Below are 24,024 nucleotides of genomic sequence, written 5' to 3' on the forward strand. Positions count from 1 at the left end.
GCAGTCGCAGGCCATACCTGCATTGTCAACGTCCGGGTCAAAGCAGTCGTCAACATGTACACAAAGCTTCGGCCAATAATTCATCCAAGGCAAGATGGCCGAGTGGTCTAAGGCGCTGCACTCAAGTGAATCTCGCTTGTCCAACTCAGTTGGATGTATTGCAGTCTCGAAAGAGGCGTGGGTTCGAGTCCCACTCTTGTCATATCTTTTTGTTTTCTTTTTTTTTCTCTTCTTGTTCTTCCCGTCCCTTGTGATCGCTCGGGAGTATAATGCATTGTTTTTGAAGGTGCATAATAACAGTCACAACAACAATGCCTTTGAGACAAGTTGGCATCTCTCAAGTATCACCCTAATTTGTCCGTCAATCTCGTGGCAGCCCTATCGGGATGACTGTGTGACAGTGCATGCATCTGTCAGTGCCACAAACCAAGTCCCCACATCAAGAATCGATAACAACATCATTAAGATTTTAACAGTAGCCATACTTACAACAAGAGTCTAGTACGCCTTGCATTTAATTGTAACGTGATTGACTTAAATCACTGGCCAGCTTCGAGATCCGTGGGGAAGTGGGCCGCCCGACCCAGACTTTCCGTCTCACTCAGCTCAACTACATCAGCGACTTAGTAGTTCCCCCCGCCCTTCATCATATCGGCTTATTTCTCTTTTCCATAAACCTCTCAGTCAATGTGGTTTCAGTAATGTCAACCGCCAGCTTTAAAGTCACCGAGCATATCATCCCGGCGTGTTATGTTCGGGAGTATGCAGGCAGTACCGTGGACCAAGAAGATGTCCTGCACCTCCACATCAAGCAATACACGCCTCGCCATCTACCCGATCCCGTCCCAGTCGATGCTGTCACCATCATTGCCGCTCACGCCGTGGGCTTCCCCAAGGTAAAATCCGGCATCTCAAACCATCAGACATGTAAGTCAGCTAATCAGGAATAGGAGCTCTACGAACCACTCTGGGACGAGCTTCTCGCACGATCCGCTCATTCCAACTTCCACATCCGCGGTATCTGGATAGCAGACGTTGCCAACATGGGCATGAGTGGAGTACTCAACGAAGATAAACTCAGCATGGACTGTGCGTGACTATGGGCCCATATTGCCCAGATTCCGAGACACCCTGCTGAAATGGTCATGTTCTAGGCTCATGGATGGACCATCCCCGCGATCTGCTCCTGATGATCAACCACTTCCGCGATCAGATGCACCGACCGCTAGTAGGAATAGGCCACAGCTTCGGCGGTACCATCATGTGCGTATCCACCCACTACCCTAGATTCATGGTTGCTGATCACTCTCAAGTACGAATCTGGCGCTGATGCACCCCCGTTTACTAACCTCAGTCATACTCTTTGACCCGGTAATTCAACGACTACCGCCCAAGATGGGCTTTGGCGCTGATCCGCCCGGTCCCGTCAACTTTGCCTTGTGGCGTGACGACGTTTGGCCAAATAGGGCCGCTGCTGCTGCAGGTTACAAGAAAGTATTCAAAAAATGGGATCCCCGTTGTCTCGAACTAATGGTGCAGTATGGGTTCCGGAATCTGCCCACGGCCCTGCATCCCGACCTGCCCGACGATGCAGACGCTGCCGATCCGCCTGTCACGCTGACCACGACTAAGTATCATGATGTGCTAGGTCAGATCCGGGAGCGCTTCCACGCTGGAATGACGGATGGCCAGGTTCAGTTGGATCGCTCAACCCATGCAGATGTGGACCCCTCTGTGGCTGTCCTTCCAGTGTATCGCCCCGAACCACCCAGTACATTCTATAAGTTGCCATCATTACGACCGTCGGCCCTCTTCTTGCTGGGGGAAGCGAGTTACTTGAATCTCAAGGATCTCCGGGAAGGAATCAAGAGCTGTGGTCAAGGGGTTGGGGGCAGCGGGGGGAAAGACAAGGTCAAGGAGGTTACCCTACCCAAGCAAGGCCACTTCTTCGCCTTTGAGGTGGTGGAAGAGACAGCCAGCCATTGCGCCAGCTGGTTAGATGAGATTATGCGCAGATACCGCGACACTGAGCGGGAGTGGAAGATAAAGAGACAGAAGATGGCTAAAGGGGTTCATTTGGTGCTGAATGAAGAATGGCGCAGAGTGATCAAGTCTCCCAGTTCATTCCGCGCGGCCAAGTCACGGAAAAGCAAACTATGAGATCTTAGTAGTCGTCTCATTCTGTCACCTTGCTATGGACTGAAGTAATAATACCATCCGTGCTTTTTAATCCGGAAATATACAAGGAGATTCCAAGCTTCAACAGATTCTGTGCTTGAATGTATCCAGCTTTGGGTCAAACAGTCTCTTCAGTACATTGAGTACTATTGCACAAGAAAGGAAGTGCAGAAGACGGAAGAAATTCTCTGCAGAGTAGACAGACACATGATAGACAGTAACAAAAAGCCCGGAGTATACCACCCTGAGTCCCCTGGGGTAGCAAGGTTGCTTGTGTTGCGCATAGATCCTGCTTTCCGAAGAGACTCTCCATCATCCTATAATCACACAACCACCGTTGTAACTATAATCATACACCAACCACACACATACCCCAACAACAACAGCACCCTCCCACAACTAACTAAAGTACCTCCCTGGGCAAAAACAACGGCATCGAATCCTCCCACATCGAGTTCGTCATCAACTTCTTATTCCCCCCATCCTTATCCATAATCATAATCTGCCCATACGGCTGGAACGTATCATCATACAAGGCACACTCGAACCGGAATCCATACATTCCCGTCGACCACATAATCCGTCCATCCTGCGACCACACCGCATGTGCATCGTTGGCACCACTGCTCGTCAACACGCGCAGATCTGTCCCGTCCGGTCGAATGGTGCACACGTCATAGTTGTACGTGCTAGTCTTGCGCGTGAAAAGGATGAGCTCCCCGTCGGGAGAGAACTGGGGTAGGTTATCCCATTCAGTCGTCAGCACGGTTGTATTCCGCGTCTCGAGATCCAATACCCGCAACCCGATCTCGCTGGCATTGCCGTATGTCGCAGTGTCGGCTCCCCACACCCGATACACTACCTTCTTGCCGTCCGGCGAGAAGCTCGGGAATCCGTTGTTCAGGGCCCCGTTCTCGGTGATGGAGTAGCTGCTGTTCACGAGTACCTCGGAGTAGCTCCCGTTGGCGGTGGCCCGAACGATCCATCCGCCGGAGGCTTCTCGAGTCTCGAACCAGAATCCCACGCCGAAGACGAGCCACTCGCCGCATGGGGACCAGCTGGGCTGGTAGGCGCTCATACCTGTGGTTTCGTTGTCGCTGACGAAGTCTGCCGTGCTGGGGTCGTAGACCAGTTGCAGGTCAGCGCCAGTCGTGTTTAGCGTGACGATGGACGAGTTGCCCAGCTGCTTCTGCGTGATGGCGATGCGCTCCTGGTGCGAGATCTGAGGGAAGACGTCCGTGAATCGGTAGTCCCAGTCGCTGTCCCAGCTGTAGAGCTTCTTGTATCCCGTACGGATGCTCCAGGTAGTCTTTTCGTAGACTACTTGCTTGCCGTCGGGAGACCATGCCGGGGATCGGAGGGTTGCTGAGGTCGTGTTGACATACAGTCCTGCCGTGGTGTAGAAGCCCTCGCTGGTGCCGCCCTTGAGGGTGTAGGCGATGGTGCCGTTCTTGTCCAGGTACTGGGGGAATTGCTTGACTCCCGAGCCGGCGACTTCAACACGCACATCGGTGCCGGTAGCGAAGTCGACTGACATGATGGTTGAGTTGGCCGTGGTGATGGTTTCTGGACGGTGGGCGTTGTAGGTGTCTTCACGGGTCATCTCGTAGTAGACGATGCGTTTACCGTCGGCGGACCACTTGGGAGATCCCAGTGAGTAGTATGGCTTGGAGACGATCTGGCGGAAGTCGGAGCCATTGGGGCGAATGACATAAAGGGAGAGTTCCTGAGTTGTCTCCCAGCCCGTGCGGCCGAGGAAGGTCGGCTCGCCGTGTCCGTCCCATTGGGTGTTGCGGTCCGAAGAGAAGGCAATCCATTCGCCATCGGGAGACCAGGCAGGACGGAGGTAGCTCTCCATGAGGGAGGAGTTGGCGGCAGTGGTGGGCGTGTTGGTGAGGTTCCACTGCACGCCGGTCTGCAGGTCGAGGACCCAGATGTTTGCCTTCATGTTGTTGGCGGTAGAGACGTAGGCTGCCAGACGACCGTTGGGAGAAATCACGACGGAGTCTTCCACTGCTGGCGTGGCGACCAGCTCCTGCAGATCAGAGCCGTTGGTCCGCACCCGGTAGATGTCAGAGTTACCGTCGCCATTGCGCTCGCTGGTGAAAGTAATCCATTCTCCGTCGGGAGAGAAGGAGGCGTGGTACTCGAAGACTGGGTCGGAGAGGAGTGGGCGCTCATTGCTGCCGTCCGTGTTGGCAATGTATAGTTCAGAGGTGCCAGGAGCAATGCGGTTCATCATGAACACGCCCTTCTTGCCGACGGCTGGGGTAGTAGAGGAGGTAGGAACAGTTGAGGGGCTGCTCTTTGATGCCACCAACCCTCGGGACATGTGAGCGTGTGCCTTCACCATATCATCAATATCCATATTCGCAGTGTGTGCGAAGGGACAGCCTCCAAGTGCCGGCACAGCGGCCAGGCCAAGAAGAGGGAGGAGGGAGCAGCGCATGGTTGCGGAGGACTGCCGGATACTCTGAGTCTCTTTGAATGAGCGACGCCTGAGCGGAGAACTGACGAGCGAGAAGACGGTGGTATTTATGCACTCCGACCTGCAGCAAAAGCGCTATTGCCCCGCGTCTGAGGTAGAATTGCTGAACATTGCTAAGCGTGGAGCCCTGCTCTGTAAACTCCACTTGTGCGTCCCTTTCCTACAAGACTGGGGAGGGTACCGGCTAAATCATGAACCCGGTCGATATTGACATAGTCATGGTGATGTGGGACAGGTGGAATCCGTGCACACTCCTTCTACTTGATTACAAGCGAGCCCTGCGCGGACTGGTTCCAGTGCAGCCCAACACGTAGTATCTGTTTGCCTCTGCCGGGTAACAGAGTGATAGGGTCCGACCGGGGCGAGTATGCAGAAGCAACATGATATTGCTTCGCTATACATCTGCTGAAACTCCGGATCAGCTGCCGACTTACAGCTCCGCTGGGCATGATGTGGATGGAATACACGGCCGGATGTTGGCGGACACTGAGTATCAGACGGGTGCTGTACATCCACCTGCCAAGAGTCCAATGATTTGAGGCATGAATAATGACGCGGCCGGAGAATTCTCTCCGACGTCCGTTGTCCGACGACGGTCTGCACTAGATAAGATGAAGTAGTATTGTGTTCGCATCCATTGGCGCGGAAATTCAGGGCTGAATCCACAGCACAGAAGGGCAATCCGACTAGTGACCCTTATTTCGGCCATAATTAAGGTACAGGAACAGCATCAAGATTCTGTTGCTTAACTTGGGCAGATATGAAGGGAATTGGAGACCTCAACACCCAGACATATCGTTGAATAACTCATGTTTATCCTCTTTGGTATGTTCCTGCAACCAGCGATAATCCCACAGACGTGAAGTGAACAGTGCAGGTGTTCTTGGCGCGCAGTACCCTGGAGGGTTAAGATCTGCGTTTCCCGTCGGGGCAGATCAACTTGGCTGCCTCCGATGTCCGACGTCTCCACTGTGAGAGTCAGGTCCACGACCTTATTGCTCGGATGTTATTCGATGGCGACGAAAATCTGCCCTGTTAGAGATCATGTCCTGACGACGACAACCAAGCGAGGTGTCCACTTTTGCTCTGGGAAGTTGTCCTCAGTTGTGAATCCTGCCACATGTGCATATCCGGTACCGAGAATTAATCTAATCAGATAACCCGCATCTGATAACAGGATTTGCTTTTGTGAGATGTTGGCGGTGGATTGTGAAATTGATCAAGGATTTAAGTATATCTAGCTTCAGCGCACAATAATGAGAGAAGGACATGAACCCGCAGTCACAAGATGGGCAGATCTGACATATACCTCGGGCAAAGATTGGATGGATGGATATAAGACTGGATAACACTTTTCTGTCTTACGCTAACTGGTTTAGCAGTCGGTAAGAGGGACTAAAGATATAGCCGGGTAATTTGAGTGGTATTAGGCTCTTTATTTTTGTTCATTGGCACAAATTATACGTGGGGACCTTTTACATCCGGCGATTCGTATCTATACAAAGGTCTAAGCACTTCGCCGTCCCATGGCCTTCACCTCGCTATTCGTCAAAGAGTTGGTCACCACCTCTATCGACGTCCGCTTAACAATAGCCATGCTCAGCTGTGGCCACAATTTGGACTCGCTGTCCCTCGAATTAATCGGGCGGTCTTCCAGATCGAGCCTAGTATCGAACAGGGTATCCCCCCAGACCGGCCGTGCGCTCTTCTTGGCGGTCAACGTATGCAGCGGGAAAGAGCGGGATCTCGATCGGGAGTATTCCTTGTTCCAGAATCCGGGACGAAGGAGGGGTCTCACGGAGGGTGCTGCGGCAGCGATGACTCCAATGGAGGATTCTAGGCTGTGAGATGGTCAGCATTACAAAGTGTAAGTGGTAAGGAGCTCGCTTACAATGCACACATGTAGAGATTTACGTAGTCCCCTAGTCCCATGTTAGGATTATTATGACAAGAGTTGAATCGGAAGGTATTCACGTACATGTAGGATCTGAAGACTCAGTCAAGGTAGAAACGTACATTGTTCGCGCAAGTGCAAACCCCGCACTCCTATTATGCGAAGTCAGCATACTATCCGGCCTTAGCAACGAATAGACTCACGCAAACCCCAGTGCCATGAGCCCGCATATGGCTGCCTTCACTTTGATCGGGATCTTAACCTTCCATAGAAACACGATGGGTAGGATGGATAGCACGATGTCTGTTCCGGCAGCGATTGCTACACTGACGTCTTAGCCGGTGATTCAGAGAATTATCAGAGGGTTTCTCACTTCCTTGTGCAATGGCCGCCCCGTTGATTGCCGACTTGGGCCAACATGTTCCATCAACTCGCTTATCCCATGTTCGCGCTACCGGATCACACTGAGGGAGGACAATCGCGGCATCAAGAAGACTCGTGATCGTGTTGAAGGCAATAAAGCACCAGAAGAATATCTTCCACACTCTGGTCGTAAGACTAAACGCCTTGTCAGTTAATGTGCAGTTGAGCGACTGTCGGGTCTGACGTACAACAGCCTCATCAAGAGAAGGCTGATGGAGATCTTCAGGAAGATGGTCGAGAACAGCAACGGAAAGAGGCACATCCGCATGAGCTTGATGCAATAGACGGCACGGTCGACGTCGAGAGTGTCATAATGGCGGCCTAGTCCGTACGGGACTGCAGCGAGGATCAAGGCCATAGCGACGAGGGTGGTCAACTGAGTCAAAGGGCATCAGTGAAAGCGTTGAACAGTCCTACCAGCGCAGCCCTTACCGTCGCAAGGAGGTTGAACCAGTCATCCCAGGACAGTGTCCTCATGACAAACTTTCGAACGTACAGCCGCAGCAGGGTGAGTACCACGGCAATGACCGTGGTCACTATGGTCGGGACTACGACGACTGATGCCTGGGAGGCATTGTCGTCAACCGCCCGTATCCAGGGCAGCATGATGCATCTGACCGAACCGCACCGCTGAGTGGTAGAAGAAACAATCCAACGCAGTCATCCGTATTCTGTGAAGGGACCGACGAGTCCCCGGGGTAGGCTCCAGCAAAAGACTTTGTACCCCAGGACAGACCAGAGTAAAAAATCTCTGATCCTGGCAGGCGTGCGTAAGGCCATCAGGGGATAGCCAGCTAAGTCAACCTAATCGGCCTGTCTATGCCCGGAAGGGAAAAAGATCGTGGATCTCAGTCCGTCCAGACCAAGGTCGAAGGAAGTTATGCGCATGAACCTGGTCCGTGGGTGCAGCCGGACACGCCCGAGATCTCTTGATGTCTTGTTCAGGGTGGATCGGAAGTGTGCCAATGAGGATGGAGGAGGGCGGGATGAATTACAGCTGGCACAGTCATTCATCTATTGATGCTCCACGGAAGGCTCCACACACGCGACCTGTCGTGTGCTCCTGGTCCATGACTTGACATAGTTTACGGGGAGTAGTTGGGATGGGGTACCCTGAATCTCCTCAATTTTGCGATAAACATCGTTGGTAGTGTAAGTTGTAGCACATAGATGGCGATCACAGTGACTAGAGTGTGCAATGTGTGAATTTGGAATAGAGGGTTAAGCATTGAGACCGGGAATGTGTGGGGGAGCTGAACGGACTGAACTGGAGTCAATTCAAGTCGAACACGGGAAGAGATGCAAGCACGGGCCCGGAGATATCGCGGGGAAACCGGCCGACACAAAAGAGTAGGGCATCTGCCAGGCACGAGAGGACTCCATGCCTCGATACTACTACTAGTCTGGATCAACGGCTGTCAGACTCTATTTTCAATTGGTTAGTGACAGCCCTCCAATCAATCGCATTGTCGTAAAATCACGCATCATGAATTTTTCGGAAACCAAGCAAGGAGTCATCATTTGGGGCTGGCTGATCGGGAATGACCGCGACACGTCGATTTCCCCTCAATCTAAGCAGGCCACTAGTTGTCTTAGTCTATTCTTGGTGACATTGGCAGGATTCTTTGACATGGGATCACGCCACTCACATCGCATCCATATGGGACATCCCTGCCTACTTCGCTTCCTGAACGCTTTGTTCGTGGTGATCCAAATTATTAATGGCCATCCTCTCAGGGGCACCGCGGCTCACTTCCCTGTCGTCGCCGCATTGATAACCATCTATTTCTAATCTTCCCTTAAGATGCCTCATGGCTCGTCCTTCACCCATGTCAAACTAGTTCTGGACCTGAACGAGGTACTGGGAGTGGGAGAAGCCATACCCCGAACGCGACAGACAGAAAAAGCAAGAGAGTGGGGAGTGCGAGCCGAGGGTTAGTCTAGTTGAGGGCACTATTTTCTTATCCCCGCCCGAACCAAAGTTGCTGCCCATCAAATCACAATGGGCCCACCCCGACCGTTTACCGTCACCATCATCGGTGGAGGCATCGGTGGTCTCGTTCTCGCGGTCGGTCTGCTACGACGTCAGGTTCCCGTCCAGATTTATGAGGCCGCCGCTGCCTTTACAGAAATAGGCCTAGGGCTGTCCATTGGTCCAGCAGCTCACCGGGCTATGCCCCTCATCGACCCGGAGATTCGAGCCATCTACGACGCTCTTGTCACAACCCACGCGGATAGCCCCGGCTATGAACAATACAAACAGACATGGTTCGAACTCGTCTGGGCCACTGGCAACCACGAAGGCGAAACACTAATGAACCTAAAGGCCTTGCCATCGGGACAGACGACGTTGCGACGTGCGGACTTCCTCGCCGCCCTCGTGGCTCTGGTCCCTCCGGAAATCGTTCATTTTGGCAAACGGCTGAAAAAACTGACGGAAACAACAGACCGGGTCCGGCTACAATTTGAAGATGGTACAATCGCCATGGCTGATGTGGTGGTAGGATGTGATGGGATAAAATCCAAGGTCAAGGAATCAATGCTACCAGAAGAGTCTGCTGCCAAACAACCTCACTATAGTGGCATGTATGCCTACCGGGCCGTCTTCGACATGGATGAGATGGTGACGGCCGTCGGTGATCAACGCGCCCGCGTATCCACCATGTATCTCGGAAAGGGCGCCTATGCTATCTCCTATCCCATCATGCGTGCCAAAAAGGTGAATTTTGGGCTCTACATCTTGAGTGAGACCTGGGATCATGAGGCATGGGTTCGACCAGCAAGTAAAGAAGATATGCGACGAGATGCTCAGGGTATGGGTAGATATGTGCAGGCTCTCGTTGAGGTACGTCAATGATATTCCCCGAGGACGCGTACGCTAACTGCTACCAGCGCATGCCTGACCCTTCGCAGTGGGCCATCTTTGAGCATCCCCATTTGTCGACGTACACGAAATCTCGCGTGGCCATCTTAGGTGATGCGGCTCATGCCTCTACGCCACATCAAGGTGCAGGTGCCGGTCAGGCCATCGAGGATGCCCACGTCCTGGCAGAGCTCTTGAGCGACCCGCGAGTTAACAGCGTAGATGCCGTCGTGGAAGCATTCAGAGCTTATGATCAAGTCCGTCGACCGCGAAGTCAGCATGTGGTCACTACGAGTAAGGAGAATGCGTATCTACTGTGCTTGTGTTTGGATGGTGTGGGGGATAATGAGGTAAAACTACGTGAGACATTCCAGCAACGATTGCGATGGCTCTGGGATTTAGATGTACAGGAACAGGCCGAACAAGCAAGGAGGAAGATGTTTAGTAGTGAGTGTAAGCTTTAGCAAGTTTTGATACCCAATGACTATTAGCCTGTACCGTATTGGTCAATTTTCCTTTCTTTCCTTCATTTCGGCTCATTAAGAGTACCATTCATTTGTCCCTATCCTCAAACCAAGATCGGAGGTCATTAGTCACACCGTAGCAAGCTCCATTGTAGCAAGATGTGGTAGCTTTACAATGTTATGGGGTTTGTGCTTGCACATCAAGATCTGTTCCTGCTGCCTTGGCCTGAGTAAGATATGTTGAGAAAATGAGATTATTGGGACTATACGAAACACGTATGGGCGACTTTGGCTTAAGGCACAGTGCATTCGTAGGTGTAATAATAAACATTTATGAATTTGAGATTACCACGCAATAATACTGACAGAAAACCTTCAATTACAGCGCATTAACCATCCACATAAGTTAACCTCTTTTAATTATCCGCCGAATAGCATCCACCAGTTCCGTCCGACCACGATACATACGGTCCGGAGATGGGGAGTTACCCGACTCTTTCGCAATGATTCCTCCCGGCAAGAAACTCCGAGTCATCTCTACAAACGGACCGACCGAAGCTTCAGGTAAGAATTGGCCGAAGAATGCGGGCAAATCTGCTTTTTCAACGGGTTTGAGTTCGACTGCGTGTCCGGCCACATCTTGGAATGCTTTCTGTACGTCCTTCGCCGTGTATTCGCGTGGACCGTGAACCTCCACGACATATGGACTCTTGGGGTGATCCATGGCCATTATATAGGTGGCGCATGCCTTTCCGATATCGGCAACGGAAACCTTGCAAAGAGATCCAGTCACTAATCCCATAGTTATCCAATTCACATCAGCAGAAGGCTAATCTCACCATGGGTATTTCATAATCCAGCGGAGTGATGGCCGAGGACAGATGTGGATGTTTTGACTGGACAGTTTCCATGGCTGGCGCCCAGTTCTCCATAAAGTAGGCACATCGCATGAAGACTACCTCGGGCACGACATCCTTGAGAATCTCTTCCGCGACGTGGTTCGTCATGATTTCTCCCTAGGTGAGTTTAATAAATCTCCGTACCTGTTCATATAAAACACGGTGTGGAGTCAGACGCACAGTTCCCTCTGGCTGTTCGGCCCCCATACTGGAGAGGAGCACCAAGCGTTTCACCGTCCCGGCCTTCTGGATTGCTGCGCGGGTATTTTCCGAGGCCTGGCGGGCCCACTGCATCATGTCGGTGCCATCGTAGCGCGGTGGTGTGATGGCAAAGACGGTATCAGCATTTCCAAGGTCTAGGCTGGCTGCATTGCTGAGATCGCCTGCGACCGCGTGGAAGCTACCATGTGCGATAAACTCAGCGGGGGCTTTGGCAGGATCGCGGTAGATGGCGCGCACGTGGACTGGAGCAGTTAACTGGTCTGCCTCCAGAAGAGCCCGGATGGTCTCTTGAGCGGATTTGGGTGATGCGGGAAGAACAGCAACAAGCATTTTGTCGGGAGTAGCTACGTGCTCTATAGCAGCTGAGCTTTATGGGGTAGTGGTGCGTTGTTCGGTGCTTCATGAGATCGACGGCGTCAGTCGAAGTGGAGATTGAGTCGGGAGCGGGGAAGAGGGTGTTCCTTGGTTGACCCCGAACTCTCTTCTTGAACTCTACTTTCAGGGCCATCGATCAGGCCTTGTAGATGATCGATATGTGTTGAGGTTGGCGATCATGGAGTGCCAACTTTTGGACTCTCAAACGGCGAACATTAGGGGTGCACACCATGGCGCTATTCTAGTGCAAAGCAGGGATGCTATACAAACAAAGAAAAACACGGCCGGCTACTTTAGATTTAATGATCGCCTCTATACTAGTGCCGCTCATTGGTGGGTTCGACTAGTAATATCATCCATCTCGTTGAGCGACAATGAATGAGTGGGTCACTTGCTGCCCGTCTCATGCCGGAGATGCACGCCTAAGCGGACGGTAAGTACCAGTCAGTCTCAGCCTCGCATCTACACAAGTTTCACCGGTCGATTGGTATATATAGGGACGTAGGGGGCGTCCTCCCTAGAATTAATTCATCCAGTCTGTCCTTCTTACCCCTGCCAGCGGTCGTCACTGTGGAGATTCACACACTTGAAAGGTGCCTTCACTATTCTTGTCTTCACAGTGTCTTAAGCCCGCCTACGCCTATAAGAAGGGCTTTGATCTGGATTATTTCTTGTTTGAAGATCATCAAACCATCAGGATAGTCGGAACGAACTAACATATCACAACATGGACACACCATGGACCCAGCTGGGTGTCTTTAGCACCTTGGCCGGGGTGCTACTGGCTTTTATAACTCGCTCGGGCGAAATCGAGAAACACCTGTCGAGGTTGTTTGGCATCTTCACTCTTGCCCACATTGCCCTGATTTCCCTGGCTCCAGCCTTGTTAGGCGCCACCTTAAGCACATCTGAGATCGTCCTTCGAGTATTGTTCCTGGATGGCGCGCTGTTCACAGGCCTGTTCGGGAATATCCTCATGTACCGCCTCTTCTTCCACCGACTGCGCAACGTGCCGGGCCCGATCGCAGCCCGTGTTTCACGTCACTACGCTGCCTACCATACCGTCAAGGATGCGCAGATGCACTATACTATCCAGCGTCTGCACCAGCAGTATGGTGATGTCGTTCGCATTGGTAACTTAGACCCCCCACAATCTTGCTTCAAGCCCCCTCCACTGACACTCTTAATAGGCCCCCGCGAGGTTTCCGTTTGTCGCGCCTCGGCCATTCAAGCCATCTATGGGCCTCCTAGCCGATGTATTAAGGGACCCTGGTACGATCAGGTCACTTATGAGAACGACAAGAAGACATTGTTTGCCATCCGCGACCTCAAGGTGCACAGTAAGCGGCGTCGACAGTGGGATCAAGCAGCTAAAGGTGCGATTCTGACCAAATTCTTCCTCTCGATCGCGGTGCCACCAGACCACTAACAGAAGTGTGTGGCGCCAGGTATCCAATACTATCATAATTCCGTGCAGGAGCAAAGCAAAATCCTGATAGAGAAGATCCGGGAGCGCCAAGGGCAGCCCATGGACGTTACTAACTGGATCAACTGTTACGCATTCGATGTCATGGGACACGTTGTCCTGGGAGCGGAGCTGGGGATGCTGAAGACCGGAAAGAGGATCCCTGAGCTGCAAATTATCGACGAGGGCCAGCGATACGTTGCAGTGGCCGGCACTATGCCGTGGATCCCGCCACTCCTGTTGAGGATTCCCGGTCTGTCCGCGACCCTCAATCCGTTCCGGCATCGCTGTCATGAATTGTTTGAGACGAGGCGTGCGGTATATCTTCCATCCGCTTCTGTAGAAATATCACTGTCTGGCTGTGCTAATGCATCTCTAGTCTAGAGCCAAGTCGAGTGAGCCCAAAGACATCATTAGCTGGTTGATCCAAGGCCAGGAGAATGGTGATCCTAGCGCGCCACCCACGGATCAAGCAATCAAGGATGATGCCTGGTTCATTATGGCGGCTGGCAGGTAAGGTTGGCCCTGAGGAGCCTTACGCTTGGTAATTCCTAGACGAATAGAAACAGGCTGACGAAAGATAATCGGATCTTGTAGCGACACGACGGCATCTGCGTTAATCAATGCGATCTACTACCTCGCGACGCATCCGGGCGCGCAGGTCCAGCTCCAGCGCGAGATCGACGAGAGAGTGCCCGAGGGAATAGAGGACTTGCCATATGAAAAGGTGAAGGATCTCCCGTACCTGACAGCGGTGATCAACGAGATACTGCGGTTGAAGCCATCGGTGCTGGATGGTCTAGTGCGCGTCACTCCGCCGCAGGGACTGCAGGTGGACAAGGATCTCCACTTACCGGGGGATGTGATAGTGTCCGTGCCGACCTTTGCCATCCAACGTGATGAGCGCTATTGGGAGGATGCTGACCAGTTTCGTCCTGAACGGTGGGCGTCGATTAAAAATCTGGCCGATGTGCCGTTCATTCCGTTTTCACGAGGTGAGTCTGTCAACCCAGATCTTCAGTGATTTTGTCAACTAAGATGCTTCTCTGCATAGGCTCGTATGACTGCGTAGGTAAGAGTATTGCCTGGATGGAGATGCGCATGGCTTTGGCGATGATCGTGGGAGAATATCACATCCAGCTAGCCGATGAGCAGCGGGCCTTTGATGGCAAGGAACTGGATAACTTCGCCATGTCTGTACCAACCTTGTGGGCCACCTTCCGACCCCGTCGGCCCTCATCTTAGTCCATCAGTTAGTAGTTGTTTAAATTGGAAATTTTGTCATCAATCAATCTTTTGTAAGCACATGCAAAGAATTTTGTTTATATGCCGGAATGATTCCGCGGTGGTGGGGAACCCGAGATGACGTGCCAGACTTGCATCTCGATGCAACTATCCCCGACCTTCCCCTCCTTCCCCTCGGTCGCATTCACCACCATCGCTTTATCTTCATTTCCTTTGGCTTGAATCTCACTAAGGGCATCTCACCTCATCCTTCCAACATGACTCTCAAGCTATACGGCTTCGTTCACTCCACCTGCACCCGTCGCGTGCGCACTGCCCTGGCCGAGAAAGGGCTGGACGTTGAAATCGTCCCCATCGACCTGGCCAAGGGCGAACAGAGGACCTCCTCTTATCTGAACGATCTCCAGCCATTTGGCAAGGTACCTGTGCTGCAGGATACAGAAACAGACATCCAGATCTACGGTTGGTGTTGCGATAAACAATCTCCAGATATACCCTAATAACACTACCTCTGTGAACAGAGAGTCGAGCCATCACTCAATACATCGCTACCAAGTACCGCGGCCAGGGCACCGAGTTAGCCCCTCCTGAATCGGATCTAAAGGCCTTTGCCTATTATCAGCAGGTACATATCCCTATTCCTCAAATCCATCACAAGTTCTGTGAGACCAATGAAGCTAATGGGATAGGCCCTCTCCATCGAACAATCCTACTTCGACCCCCTTGCGTCCCAAATCGCCTACGAAAAGGTCTTCAAGGCCCGCAAAGGTCACGGCCAGACCGATGAAGCCCGTGTCCAATCCCTCTTTTCCCAGCTCGAACTCACTCTCGAAGGTTACGAGCGGGTCCTGTCCAAGCAGCCTTATCTGGCCGGGCAGCAACTCACACTGGCGGACTTGTCTCACTTGCCGTATGGGGTTTTTATTGAACCATTCGGGTTCACGGAGCTGGTGAGCAAGTTCCCTCATGTGCAGAAGTGGTGGGAGGGGTTGAAGGCTAGGGAGAGCTGGAAGAAGGTCACTGCGTAGAGTGGGTATAAATCTAAAAAGGGATTTCAGTAGTAGATAACAGGTAAATTGTTAATGAAATCTGCTGCGAAGTACCGGCTATTCCATACATTTGTAAATCCGGGATTTCCGATAACCCTGGAAATATTCCGGGATTCATGCATGTCGACGTGTCCATCAATACCACCAATCACCACCCCATTAAGTCAGGGACTTCGAGTACGTTCTGAACAGTCGACCGATATGATCACACTGCACAGACAGAGCGACTTGTGCCCAGAGAAATGCTAGGAAGGGGGAAATTAGCAATTCGTGCAATAACATTCTTAGTATGAGCATGGTGTTGAATCAACTAAACTTATTTAGCTCTCGTTGGTAAGCATACATGCCGTGGAGCTTTAGGTTTCGCCTACGGAATGAGCTTCAACCTCCTTCAGGAACCATGAAGCTTCTCTCGTGATACTGCCTACAATGGGAACATTCCTCCGCTGGTACTTGGAATGTATACTCTAGTTGCAGAGCAACGTTGACTGTCTCGAATACTTGACCCTCAATAAGAAGTAAACAAACATCGCGGTTCGTCCAAGATCATTCGGTGCATTCCGCACTGTCATTCAGTAGTAAGTCTCTACAGCACACAATGGTTATGAACATAACGCATGGCCTACAATCTCTGCCCATGGCACGTATGATGCTCTCTCCTAGATACACCAATCAACGTATCATATAACATTTCAAAGCGTCGTTACTAAAGTACAAGATGGCAAAGAATAAAACACCCAGTGTCTCACAGCCTAGTAAATGGCCAAATCGTCCCCAAGACCAGCTCAAGAGAAGCTTTCCTAGACCTCGTACTCACGCTGCAACCAAGCAGACTCAGGCCGACTCGAGCAAGCATCATCAGTGGCGCAGGTGGCAGTATCATAACCAGCATATTCGTAAAAGATGTTCGTCTTGTCTTCAATGTCCGAGTCGTCCAAGTTGACATCCATGTCCTGGATCGGATACCCGTAGTATCCGGTCAGATCAGCATCGCTGTCGGACTGCTGCAATGCATTGTCGACAAAGTATCCGGTGGCGTAGTGGTCACTGTGGTCTCCATCGCCAAAGTCGTTGACATAGTCACCCGTCTTGACCTCGTCGGGGTCAAAGTCGTCAATCAGAGCGGCGATGGTTTCCAGCAGCTCATCTTTCGTGTATTCAACTCCCGAGCCATCAATGGTCCGGATCACGTCAATGTCGCCGTCCCACAGCTTCTGCAAACTGTCGTTCTGGTCGGTGCCGCCGAAGCCGGTTCCGTCCATGTTGCCGTCGGGCAAGTGCATAAATGCCAGGGAGATGTCATCGTCGTCTTGCAGCGTGTAGAGGGTGATGGTCTTGTCTCCGACGTAGATCACGTCTTCGTCCCAGTTGTTACTCGCCACTGCCATGCGCGCATAGGCTGCCCGCGAGCCAGCCTCACGGCTGCTCCAGTAGTCAGATCCCATTCCAGCGTCTCCTGCAGTCAGGAACACGGTACGAAGCGGCTCGCCGGAAAGAATGTCTCGGATCAGGTCCGGACTCAGGAAGAGGAGGTCGTCATCCTCGTGTGCAACGAAGTTGAGGGTCTTGGCCGATGAGAGAGTGAATGAGCCAAGAGCGGCTAGTGTGCTCCAGATACTGTAAGTCTTCATCATGAGGTTCGTGACTAACGTGAAAGATAATTGATTGTGTATAGAGGTAGAGTGAGATTCGATAATTTCAATAAATCCGTGAGGACAGCACAGGAAGCCCTGTTTATACCTCGACTTCTAATTACTTCAAACACATACAAACACATCAAGGAACGGGGCACTTTATGGCTTACATTCCTCGCCAGTAATTAGTCCTATGTCGCCATCCCTTGCTTTGGCAATTTTGGTGACGCCAGACTATTGATCATGGCTTTGGCAAAGCCTGGTGACCTCCGAGGCTCTGCTGTGCTTCACGACATTGTCAGCTACTCGTGTCTAGACTTACTGTTCATGGCTGTGATCAACACATCAAGCCATTGACTTCGATAGTGCGGGATAAACGATGGAAGATCCTGGTCGCTTTGAAGTATACTCGCATTCCATACCACGAGTCGGCTGTGCTCGATCGTAAACACGCTGCGGATCCGCGCGTGAAGATGCTTGCCATGAAGACGCGAAGCTTAGCCTTTCTGCTTCGTACCAAGGCCCGCTTTCTTGAAGAATTTACACCAGGGCCCATAGAGCCGGCTCTGATCCTGTGCCTCATCTACGGTGTAGCCCAGCTGTGTTCCTGAGCGATCGGTAGTCGGGGCTCGCCGGTCTTTCCCAGCATCAAGCCCTTCAACAATTCGGTTTCCGTGTGTTGTATTTTTTTTCAGCAATGCTGAGATGGGCAATGACTGACCTCTGCTACGGCATTGTGTTTGGGGATCATGTGCCTGTCATCAGGCGCAATGCCTCCCCGGCAATGAAGGAAGTATGCGTGGTGATCTACTAGGGGAATGAAGAAATGCCGAGATCTTGAGAGAAGGTAGCAGCGGCCTGGGTCACGTTCATAGGTGGTGAGAAGCCTACATGCTCTCCAAAAATCGCCTTCCAGGACATCAGGATCCAGCATATAGCAGGCAAGGTTCTGGAGTTGGCTCCAATGTTCTTCGTCTAGCCTTCGCCATGAGAGCTTGTAACAGCGATCTTCCTCCGAAGATAGAACGTATCCTCGGAAGGGGTAGACCTAGGCCTGCAAATTAATGTCCCATACTGGATGGTGGATGTAGCGTTCCTCATCAACGTGAACTCTTGAGGCAAGATATGGCCAGATCAGTAGGTATGACGACAGAAGATTGGTGCCGTGAATCCGTGATTGAGTGACTGCAGTCGTGGTAAAGAAGCGGCGATGATTGTCTTGGTGAAAAAGTATGTTGGTATAAAATTGAAGGGAAGATGTGTTGGAGCCAGCACTTTCTTCAGTATCCCATTAGCTACTAGTCTCATAAGCTAGTGACCTTACTGGATCAATACCACGCGCAAGCTACTACGGGCCGTAATCAGTTCGTGATATGTGTTTGTAAAAGAGGTATGCTATATTTTAAATCCTAAGATAAACGGCTGTTTATAGGAACTTGTTATGTCTGATGGAAGTCGTGAGATACCTCAATAGGTCACATATAGATGTATATATATCCCGAGACTACTACTAGTGCTCACAAAAGACACTGACATCATACTATTCAATCAACGAGAAACACTATTAGGAATGATCATACAACCCGTATGCAGGTAACAGATACAGTATGCTATAGTTTGAGTTCCCAAGAGTATAGCCCATCTCCAGGCCACTGACTCTTCTACTTCATGGGAGAAATGTTGATGTGTTTCCTATTCGGGTGTTCATGACTAAGTAGGACAGGATGCAATGATGTCATGGCTTGAGAGGACTAGTGTGTAATGGTCACGTGATATTACAGTATCTGATGGTCGGGTTGGCAGTGAAATCCAGCACTAACTGGATAGCTGCAACCAGGCTAATCAGACCTCAGTCTCCTGAAAAGGATATGGAAAACGAGTCCAAGCTATGAATTGAAACGGCTGTTTGCTTGTTATACGAGTAAACACTGTATGTTTCTGACCGTGTCTACATTACAATATAGATATTCGACATGCGCCAGTCTCGAAAGTCAATTGAAGTTGATATAATAGCGTAAACTTTAAGTAGTGCAGACAATTACCCACAGTATCCCATAGAACCCGCTCCAAGTGATCAACCTATATATAAATATTCCACGCAGCTGCTTAGGCCGTCAGGGACACCTTCTGCCCCCAATACTGACACTCCTCAAGCGATGGCTGATGAATTACCCTCTCGAAAATCCAGAGACCCACGTCACGACGACTAATACAATAGCCGACCGCGGGGTTCTCGTCGGTGCCGGTCCTGATCTTCGACAGACCATCGCCATCGCCGTTCGTTAACAAGGTGGGCCGTACGAAGAGATACCCGTCGATGGCGCGTTCCTCCTCCGGCTTTTGCATCTCGGCCACAACAAGATCCTCCATCACCTTCTTATCCGCGCGTGGTACCTTGAGCACCCAATGGTACAGGGGCAGCAACATGAGTGGCACGTCGCGCATGTCGCTGAGGCCGATGGTGCTGATGATCACGATGCGGGGCTTCCGGGGACACGATCGAGCGGCAGACATGATGGCCTTGATCCCATCTTGGCAGATGGTTGGGTTGTCTAGGGTGGCTTTGATGCCATACTCGAAGCGTGGCTTGCCGCCGAGGCCGGAGATGATCAGGTCAACGGGGCGACTATCGACATAGAGGGTCTTTTGAACAGCTTGATGATCGTAGATATCACCCTCCGTTACTGTCAGGTAGTTTGCAATGGCGGAATCGGAGACATTGAGCTGCTGGAGCAGATTGTGGAGCTTGGAGGGAGTGCGAGCCACTATTATTGATCAGAGGTCCGGAGTCAGTTGGAGATGTTTGCATCGGACACGGAAAAACAACACATACGGGCGGAACAGTGAATGCCGGCTTGTAGGGCAAGAGCCAGACATGCATTGGCACATCCCCCCGTCGCTCCGAAGAAGGCTACTGTTGGCTGGTGTTGTTGTTGTTGCATGTTTGATTTATCGTATTGAATTTAAAGAATGATTGTTTGTATTGTGATTTACGATGATTATCCTCAAAGCACCATCATCCCCTTCGGTCTTTATGTACATTCTTCGGGCGCCGCCCTCCGTAAGTCTCCGTGCGACCGCGGAGACTTCTAGCTGAGCCGCCGTCTTACAGCGTTTGCTCCCAACACGAGATGGCAGCCAATGAAGGAGCATCATTATGACTCGGGGGCGCTCCGCTGATGCTCGTGTGATCTTTACGGCATAGATAGCAACCACGGTTCGTCAAGCTCCTGATAGTAAATTCTACTACGAATCGAAAGCTATGCTTCCCCGACCCCTAGATCCCCAAGATATGCTTCCGGAGACGGAGATCGTCCCAGGAAGTCCCTGAGCATCTCCAACTCGTCTCTACTACCACCGTGGGCGATAATCATCCGTCGATAGCGGAGTCCAGCTTCCGCACTCATGGGATCATCACGAAAGTTGGAGGTCCATATGTCCGCTGCCAAGGTCCGTGTGCTAGTCAAGGTAAGAACAAGAAACACACACCCATTGACGCTACACTTACTAGAGGTATGAAAAGTAGTTGGCCTCTTGCCCCCACATATAATGTTGGGTCGTGGCATATCCATGGCCCCAGTTGACTTCCTCGGGGCCCCGGAGGTGGGTCATATCTTGTAGTATCGAGTTGTATCGCTCGGAAATGCCATTGCCTTCCGAGATTTCGTGGCCATACTCGCCATGTACCTCCATATCGAATGCACTAAAAGCAACCTGTCGCAGGGTTAAGATACCCTGATTGACTTGCTTGACGGCAGCAAGTCCTTTGACCAGGGCCTCGGGGATCTCTCTGGGTGGCCGGCTGGCATCTTTCGCGATCCCAGCGGCACGAGCTTGCTCACAATACTCCGGCAGGTACGTGTAATGGCAGCTGAGCTGTTGCAAACACTCTGGTACCCAGCACCAATATTCCAGCAGCTGGCTGGGTGCCTCGACGAAGTCTCGCACAGTTCGATGGCCGGAAAATAGAGCGTACTTGGCTCTTCCCAGTAGATCATGCATTCCTATAGGCCATATTAGTAAGGAGAGAACTGTAAAGGCAATCTATGCGACCAACCGTGTCCCAGCTCATGGAACAGCGTGATGACTTCCCTGTGCTGCAGAAGCGCCGGTCGGTCAACTGTAGCGGGCGTTACATTGCATACAAGAGCCGTGGCGACGGGAGATTGACTCCCATCTTTTCTTTGAAATCCCTGCAATATTCTTTAGCAACATCTTGGGCATTTTGCAACATAGTAGACCTACGGGATGGATGTTGAAGTTGGCGGCATGGTTGTATTTCCCTGGCCGAGGGTAGATATCCGTATAGAGGTAGCCTAGGAAGGAGCCTGAAGACTCCTGTATGTCGCGTACTGCGAATATCCTGACATCAGAGTGCCACACATGCCGGTCGGTCTTCTCTGTGACTTCCGTAATGGATAATCCGAATAGCCTCTCGAAGATGCCCAGCATTCGCTGAATAGTATGTTCCGCTGGGAAATACTCAGAAATCAAATCATGGCTGACAGAATACTGTTCTTGCAGGATCCGGCGGTGATAGTAGTCGAAATCCCACAGATGAAGCGGTGATTCTAGACCAGCAAATCTCTGCAATGCTTGTAACTCACGGATCGCAAGTGGCTGCAATCTATGCCTGAGGTCCTCCAGGAGGTCTGTGACAGCGCCGGGGGATTTGACCAGCTGGTGTCGTAGTTGTTGTGCTGCGAAAGACGGGAACCCCAGTAGTCGGGCAGCTTCATGTCGCAGCATGATAGTCTCCTGGAATAGTCTGACATTTTGAGAGTAGATTGACTGACTACCCAGGAAAACATCTCGCCGGGTTTGAGCCACGCTGCACTTTCCCAAAATAGTGCTGACTGTTGGCCGATCCAGACGAATCCGACTAGTTTCGGAAGGACCCCGTTCGAGGGTCTTCAGCATGCCCTCATCGAGGCCCTTCAACTCATCTGTCGCTATCCACAGACTTCCCGGGTCGGTGGCAATGTTGTCCATGAACTGGACACGCAATTCGAGCAACCGCTTCACGATGTGCTGAAACCGATCGCGATCTGCCCCAGCCAGACGGAGGCCATTATCGACAAACATGCGATGGAATCTCGACAGGAGACGTATGGACTCGCCATCTTCAATGTCGTCATTGACCTTGCCAAACACGGTATCGACTAGAGCAAATAGGTGCTCGTCTTGGAACAGAGCTAGGTAAGCTTGATTAACCTGGTTCACTGCCTGTGATGATGCTTTGCGCAGATCCGGGGACGGCGCGACTGATTGGAATAGGGCAATATACTGAATGTGATACTTGAATTCATTATCTAAGTTGCCTAGTGGACGTACTAGAGTATCGACAGTGGCATCCCCAGTTGCAACTGTGTCGATTAAATGATTGATGTCCAGCTGGACCCGGCGGATAACCTGATTGGCATGGTCTAGAATCGCCGCGGGTGTAATGTCAAAGCTGGGTAGCGGGGCACATTCCTCGATGGTCATGACTGCGGCGTAGTTTCACGAACTCCTTACTTCTTGAACTGACTTGGCTGATACACGACAAATGTAACGAGCATGCGGTCCAAAGGCGCGAGGAGCGAAGTGTCGAAGAGCTCCTGAAGGCAGCACATGACCAAATCCTTTACTGTATCCTTGACAGTCATATGAGCAGCAAATGGCGAGTTACAGGCCATTGGTATGGCGGACAAGGATTGCTGCATAGGCACCTATACTGTATCCAGAATTAGTGTGAAGCTAGTTAGAACCGTCTGAGGGGAAGCTCCACATATTCTTATCGGGCAAATGGAGATGGCCGACAGGCAAGCTAGGTAATTATCCGTTGTGCGCCACAACAGTGAAGCCTTGGCGTTGAGTAAGAGGCACCAGAGTAAAGGAAAATATCGATCTCAGGCACGGATGCTATCGGCGTGACACAGCTCCTTGCATAGTGGGAGCTCTCACACCGGAAATCATGCCGTGCTACATGCCAACCTGGCTGCTGGTTACACGGATACTGGCAGCCTATATAACCATCGCGGTGAGGAGGGGGCGCTGTAAGGGCCATTTATCTTCTCATGTCATCTGAGGTGGACGGAGGCAATCTGATGCCATCAAGTGGTGCTATCAGCAGGATCCAACAGACAGGCCTTGTCCTGCTTCTTCAATCCCCTGGATGTAGCACAGCCTACAAGAGGGATATATTAAAAGCAGACGTTCACTCATGGTGCCACAGAAAGTAAAACCACTGGTCCTTCCAGAACTCTCCTCGATGCAGACCAGACGCGGAATTACACCCGCCCAAAGGCTTTAATTAATGCCAGAATAGCTGTTTTCTCTCACCGAAATTAGGCCATTCACCTCACTTCTTGCACTGTGGCGGCCATGTTGTCGCCAAGCAGTGCGATAGTCAGGGCCGAAGTTAAAGACAAGCTGAGAAATCACTCACCCACCCCACTTGGTGTCCTGCTTGGGATCTGATTACGCCGAAATGAATCCGATCGACAGGGAATGTGGATCCGATAACCAGATGACAAACATTTAGTCAGGCACTATGGATTCCTCACGAAACCTTCACGATCAATGATGTGACGGAAGGGAAATAGCCGTTGCGCAAATTTTGACGGCCGGGAATTGAAGCGGGAAGACCCGTTCAGTCCGAGCCCAACAATCAAACCTGACCCGTTCAGGGTCCTCATGGCCATTCCGGGAACCGGTGGGAATAATGCAACGGTGTCGCATGAATATCATTAAACCAAGTGTCAGTCCCGCGAAAACGGATCAGCAACGCTTCGAGTGTCATGCGTCTCCCTGCGTGGCGTCCTTGCAGATATCGGTCAGGGA

At 51.5% G+C, this 24,024-nt stretch overlaps 11 protein-coding genes and 1 non-coding gene across 12 annotated transcripts; 6 read left to right on the forward strand and 6 right to left on the reverse strand.

Moving 5' to 3' along the window:
* The first annotated feature begins 88 nt into the window (after nt 1-88).
* BO88DRAFT_t190 lies at nt 89-202 on the forward strand. Its single transcript has one exon. It is a non-coding gene; the product is annotated as a tRNA-Leu (tRNA).
* A 499-nt stretch (nt 203-701) lies between these two features.
* Nucleotides 702-2,228, forward strand: BO88DRAFT_392005 (alpha/beta hydrolase; the record flags this gene model as incomplete). Its single annotated transcript, XM_025705036.1, has 4 exons — nt 702-896; nt 951-1,089; nt 1,155-1,263; nt 1,314-2,228. 4 exons carry the CDS (start codon nt 702-704, stop codon nt 2,158-2,160), a joined length of 1,290 nt encoding a protein of 429 aa, XP_025561244.1. The 3' UTR covers nt 2,161-2,228.
* A 123-nt stretch (nt 2,229-2,351) lies between these two features.
* Nucleotides 2,352-4,640, reverse strand: BO88DRAFT_466053 (TolB family protein). The gene has a single exon (XM_025711452.1). The coding sequence runs from the start codon at nt 4,625-4,627 to the stop codon at nt 2,582-2,584; it is 2,046 nt and encodes a 681-aa protein (XP_025561245.1). The 5' UTR covers nt 4,628-4,640; the 3' UTR covers nt 2,352-2,581.
* Nucleotides 4,641-6,072: 1,432 nt separating this feature from the next.
* On the reverse strand, nt 6,073-7,541 carry BO88DRAFT_406305 (uncharacterized protein). Its single transcript, XM_025707119.1, has 6 exons — nt 7,172-7,541; nt 6,934-7,118; nt 6,764-6,881; nt 6,645-6,712; nt 6,558-6,588; nt 6,073-6,507 (listed from the first exon to the last, which is right to left on the reverse strand). The coding sequence occupies exons 1-6, from the start codon at nt 7,339-7,341 to the stop codon at nt 6,174-6,176; spliced, it is 906 nt and encodes a 301-aa protein (XP_025561246.1). The 5' UTR covers nt 7,342-7,541; the 3' UTR covers nt 6,073-6,173.
* A 1,146-nt stretch (nt 7,542-8,687) lies between these two features.
* Nucleotides 8,688-10,344, forward strand: BO88DRAFT_406307 (putative salicylate hydroxylase). The gene is made up of 2 exons (XM_025707120.1): nt 8,688-9,828; nt 9,876-10,344. The coding sequence occupies exons 1-2, from the start codon at nt 8,986-8,988 to the stop codon at nt 10,308-10,310; spliced, it is 1,278 nt and encodes a 425-aa protein (XP_025561247.1). The 5' UTR covers nt 8,688-8,985; the 3' UTR covers nt 10,311-10,344.
* Nucleotides 10,345-10,716: 372 nt separating this feature from the next.
* BO88DRAFT_445114 (NAD(P)-binding protein) lies at nt 10,717-11,939 on the reverse strand (the record flags this gene model as incomplete). The annotated part of the gene is made up of 4 exons (XM_025710175.1): nt 10,717-11,082; nt 11,150-11,326; nt 11,390-11,798; nt 11,923-11,939. The coding sequence occupies 4 exons, from the start codon at nt 11,937-11,939 to the stop codon at nt 10,717-10,719; spliced, it is 969 nt and encodes a 322-aa protein (XP_025561248.1).
* A 412-nt stretch (nt 11,940-12,351) lies between these two features.
* On the forward strand, nt 12,352-14,535 carry BO88DRAFT_392013 (cytochrome P450). Its single transcript, XM_025705037.1, has 6 exons — nt 12,352-12,939; nt 12,997-13,182; nt 13,255-13,589; nt 13,651-13,784; nt 13,869-14,266; nt 14,326-14,535. The coding sequence occupies exons 1-6, from the start codon at nt 12,534-12,536 to the stop codon at nt 14,514-14,516; spliced, it is 1,650 nt and encodes a 549-aa protein (XP_025561249.1). The 5' UTR covers nt 12,352-12,533; the 3' UTR covers nt 14,517-14,535.
* Nucleotides 14,536-14,698: 163 nt separating this feature from the next.
* Nucleotides 14,699-15,585, forward strand: BO88DRAFT_445116 (glutathione S-transferase family protein). Its single transcript, XM_025710176.1, has 3 exons — nt 14,699-14,978; nt 15,038-15,141; nt 15,206-15,585. The coding sequence occupies exons 1-3, from the start codon at nt 14,774-14,776 to the stop codon at nt 15,542-15,544; spliced, it is 648 nt and encodes a 215-aa protein (XP_025561250.1). The 5' UTR covers nt 14,699-14,773; the 3' UTR covers nt 15,545-15,585.
* Nucleotides 15,586-16,133: 548 nt separating this feature from the next.
* BO88DRAFT_406311 (uncharacterized protein) lies at nt 16,134-17,304 on the reverse strand. Its single transcript, XM_025707121.1, has one exon. The coding sequence runs from the start codon at nt 17,197-17,199 to the stop codon at nt 16,366-16,368; it is 834 nt and encodes a 277-aa protein (XP_025561251.1). The 5' UTR covers nt 17,200-17,304; the 3' UTR covers nt 16,134-16,365.
* Nucleotides 17,305-17,442: 138 nt separating this feature from the next.
* BO88DRAFT_455476 (uncharacterized protein) lies at nt 17,443-17,810 on the forward strand (the record flags this gene model as incomplete). The annotated part of the gene is made up of 2 exons (XM_025710868.1): nt 17,443-17,509; nt 17,566-17,810. 2 exons carry the CDS (start codon nt 17,443-17,445, stop codon nt 17,808-17,810), a joined length of 312 nt encoding a protein of 103 aa, XP_025561252.1.
* A 1,365-nt stretch (nt 17,811-19,175) lies between these two features.
* Nucleotides 19,176-20,191, reverse strand: BO88DRAFT_406313 (NAD(P)-dependent oxidoreductase). The gene is made up of 2 exons (XM_025707122.1): nt 20,033-20,191; nt 19,176-19,964 (listed from the first exon to the last, which is right to left on the reverse strand). The coding sequence occupies exons 1-2, from the start codon at nt 20,139-20,141 to the stop codon at nt 19,306-19,308; spliced, it is 768 nt and encodes a 255-aa protein (XP_025561253.1). The 5' UTR covers nt 20,142-20,191; the 3' UTR covers nt 19,176-19,305.
* A 20-nt stretch (nt 20,192-20,211) lies between these two features.
* On the reverse strand, nt 20,212-22,848 carry BO88DRAFT_392025 (M3 family metallopeptidase). The gene is made up of 4 exons (XM_025705038.1): nt 21,445-22,848; nt 21,257-21,392; nt 20,708-21,203; nt 20,212-20,658 (listed from the first exon to the last, which is right to left on the reverse strand). Exons 1-4 carry the CDS (start codon nt 22,684-22,686, stop codon nt 20,460-20,462), a joined length of 2,073 nt encoding a protein of 690 aa, XP_025561254.1. The 5' UTR covers nt 22,687-22,848; the 3' UTR covers nt 20,212-20,459.
* Between the last annotated feature and the right edge of the window lie 1,176 nt (nt 22,849-24,024).

This window comes from Aspergillus vadensis (assembly GCF_003184925.1).
Source record: "Aspergillus vadensis CBS 113365 unplaced genomic scaffold BO88scaffold_17, whole genome shotgun sequence".
Classification (NCBI taxonomy): domain Eukaryota; kingdom Fungi; phylum Ascomycota; class Eurotiomycetes; order Eurotiales; family Aspergillaceae; genus Aspergillus; species Aspergillus vadensis.

Bases quoted from the DNA above. Each gene is read 5' to 3' on its own strand.
- BO88DRAFT_406307 (XM_025707120.1), top strand. From the start codon at position 8,986: ATGGGCCCACCCCGACCGTTTACCGTCACCATCATCGGTGGAGGCATC. The intron at 9,829-9,875 runs GTACGTCAATGA...AACTGCTACCAG, and splicing joins ATGTGCAGGCTCTCGTTGAG to CGCATGCCTGACCCTTCGCA.
- BO88DRAFT_392013 (XM_025705037.1), top strand. From the start codon at position 12,534: ATGGACACACCATGGACCCAGCTGGGTGTCTTTAGCACCTTGGCCGGG. The intron at 13,183-13,254 runs GTGCGATTCTGA...GTGTGGCGCCAG, and splicing joins GTGGGATCAAGCAGCTAAAG to GTATCCAATACTATCATAAT. The intron at 13,785-13,868 runs GTAAGGTTGGCC...CGGATCTTGTAG, and splicing joins TTCATTATGGCGGCTGGCAG to CGACACGACGGCATCTGCGT.
- BO88DRAFT_392025 (XM_025705038.1), bottom strand. From the start codon at position 22,686: ATGACCATCGAGGAATGTGCCCCGCTACCCAGCTTTGACATTACACCC. The intron at 21,204-21,256 runs GTTGGTCGCATA...TATGGCCTATAG, and splicing joins GTTCCATGAGCTGGGACACG to GAATGCATGATCTACTGGGA. The intron at 20,659-20,707 runs GTAAGTGTAGCG...TACCTTGACTAG, and splicing joins AACTACTTTTCATACCTCTA to CACACGGACCTTGGCAGCGG.
- BO88DRAFT_406313 (XM_025707122.1), bottom strand. From the start codon at position 20,141: ATGCAACAACAACAACACCAGCCAACAGTAGCCTTCTTCGGAGCGACG. The intron at 19,965-20,032 runs GTATGTGTTGTT...GATCAATAATAG, and splicing joins CGGCATTCACTGTTCCGCCC to TGGCTCGCACTCCCTCCAAG.
- BO88DRAFT_445116 (XM_025710176.1), top strand. From the start codon at position 14,774: ATGACTCTCAAGCTATACGGCTTCGTTCACTCCACCTGCACCCGTCGC. The intron at 14,979-15,037 runs GTTGGTGTTGCG...CTCTGTGAACAG, and splicing joins AACAGACATCCAGATCTACG to AGAGTCGAGCCATCACTCAA. The intron at 15,142-15,205 runs GTACATATCCCT...CTAATGGGATAG, and splicing joins CCTTTGCCTATTATCAGCAG to GCCCTCTCCATCGAACAATC.
- BO88DRAFT_466053 (XM_025711452.1), bottom strand. From the start codon at position 4,627: ATGCGCTGCTCCCTCCTCCCTCTTCTTGGCCTGGCCGCTGTGCCGGCA.
- BO88DRAFT_406305 (XM_025707119.1), bottom strand. From the start codon at position 7,341: ATGGCCTTGATCCTCGCTGCAGTCCCGTACGGACTAGGCCGCCATTAT. The intron at 7,119-7,171 runs GTACGTCAGACC...CAAGGCGTTTAG, and splicing joins CTTCTCTTGATGAGGCTGTT to TCTTACGACCAGAGTGTGGA. The intron at 6,508-6,557 runs GTAAGCGAGCTC...ACCATCTCACAG, and splicing joins AATCTCTACATGTGTGCATT to CCTAGAATCCTCCATTGGAG.
- BO88DRAFT_406311 (XM_025707121.1), bottom strand. From the start codon at position 17,199: ATGATGAAGACTTACAGTATCTGGAGCACACTAGCCGCTCTTGGCTCA.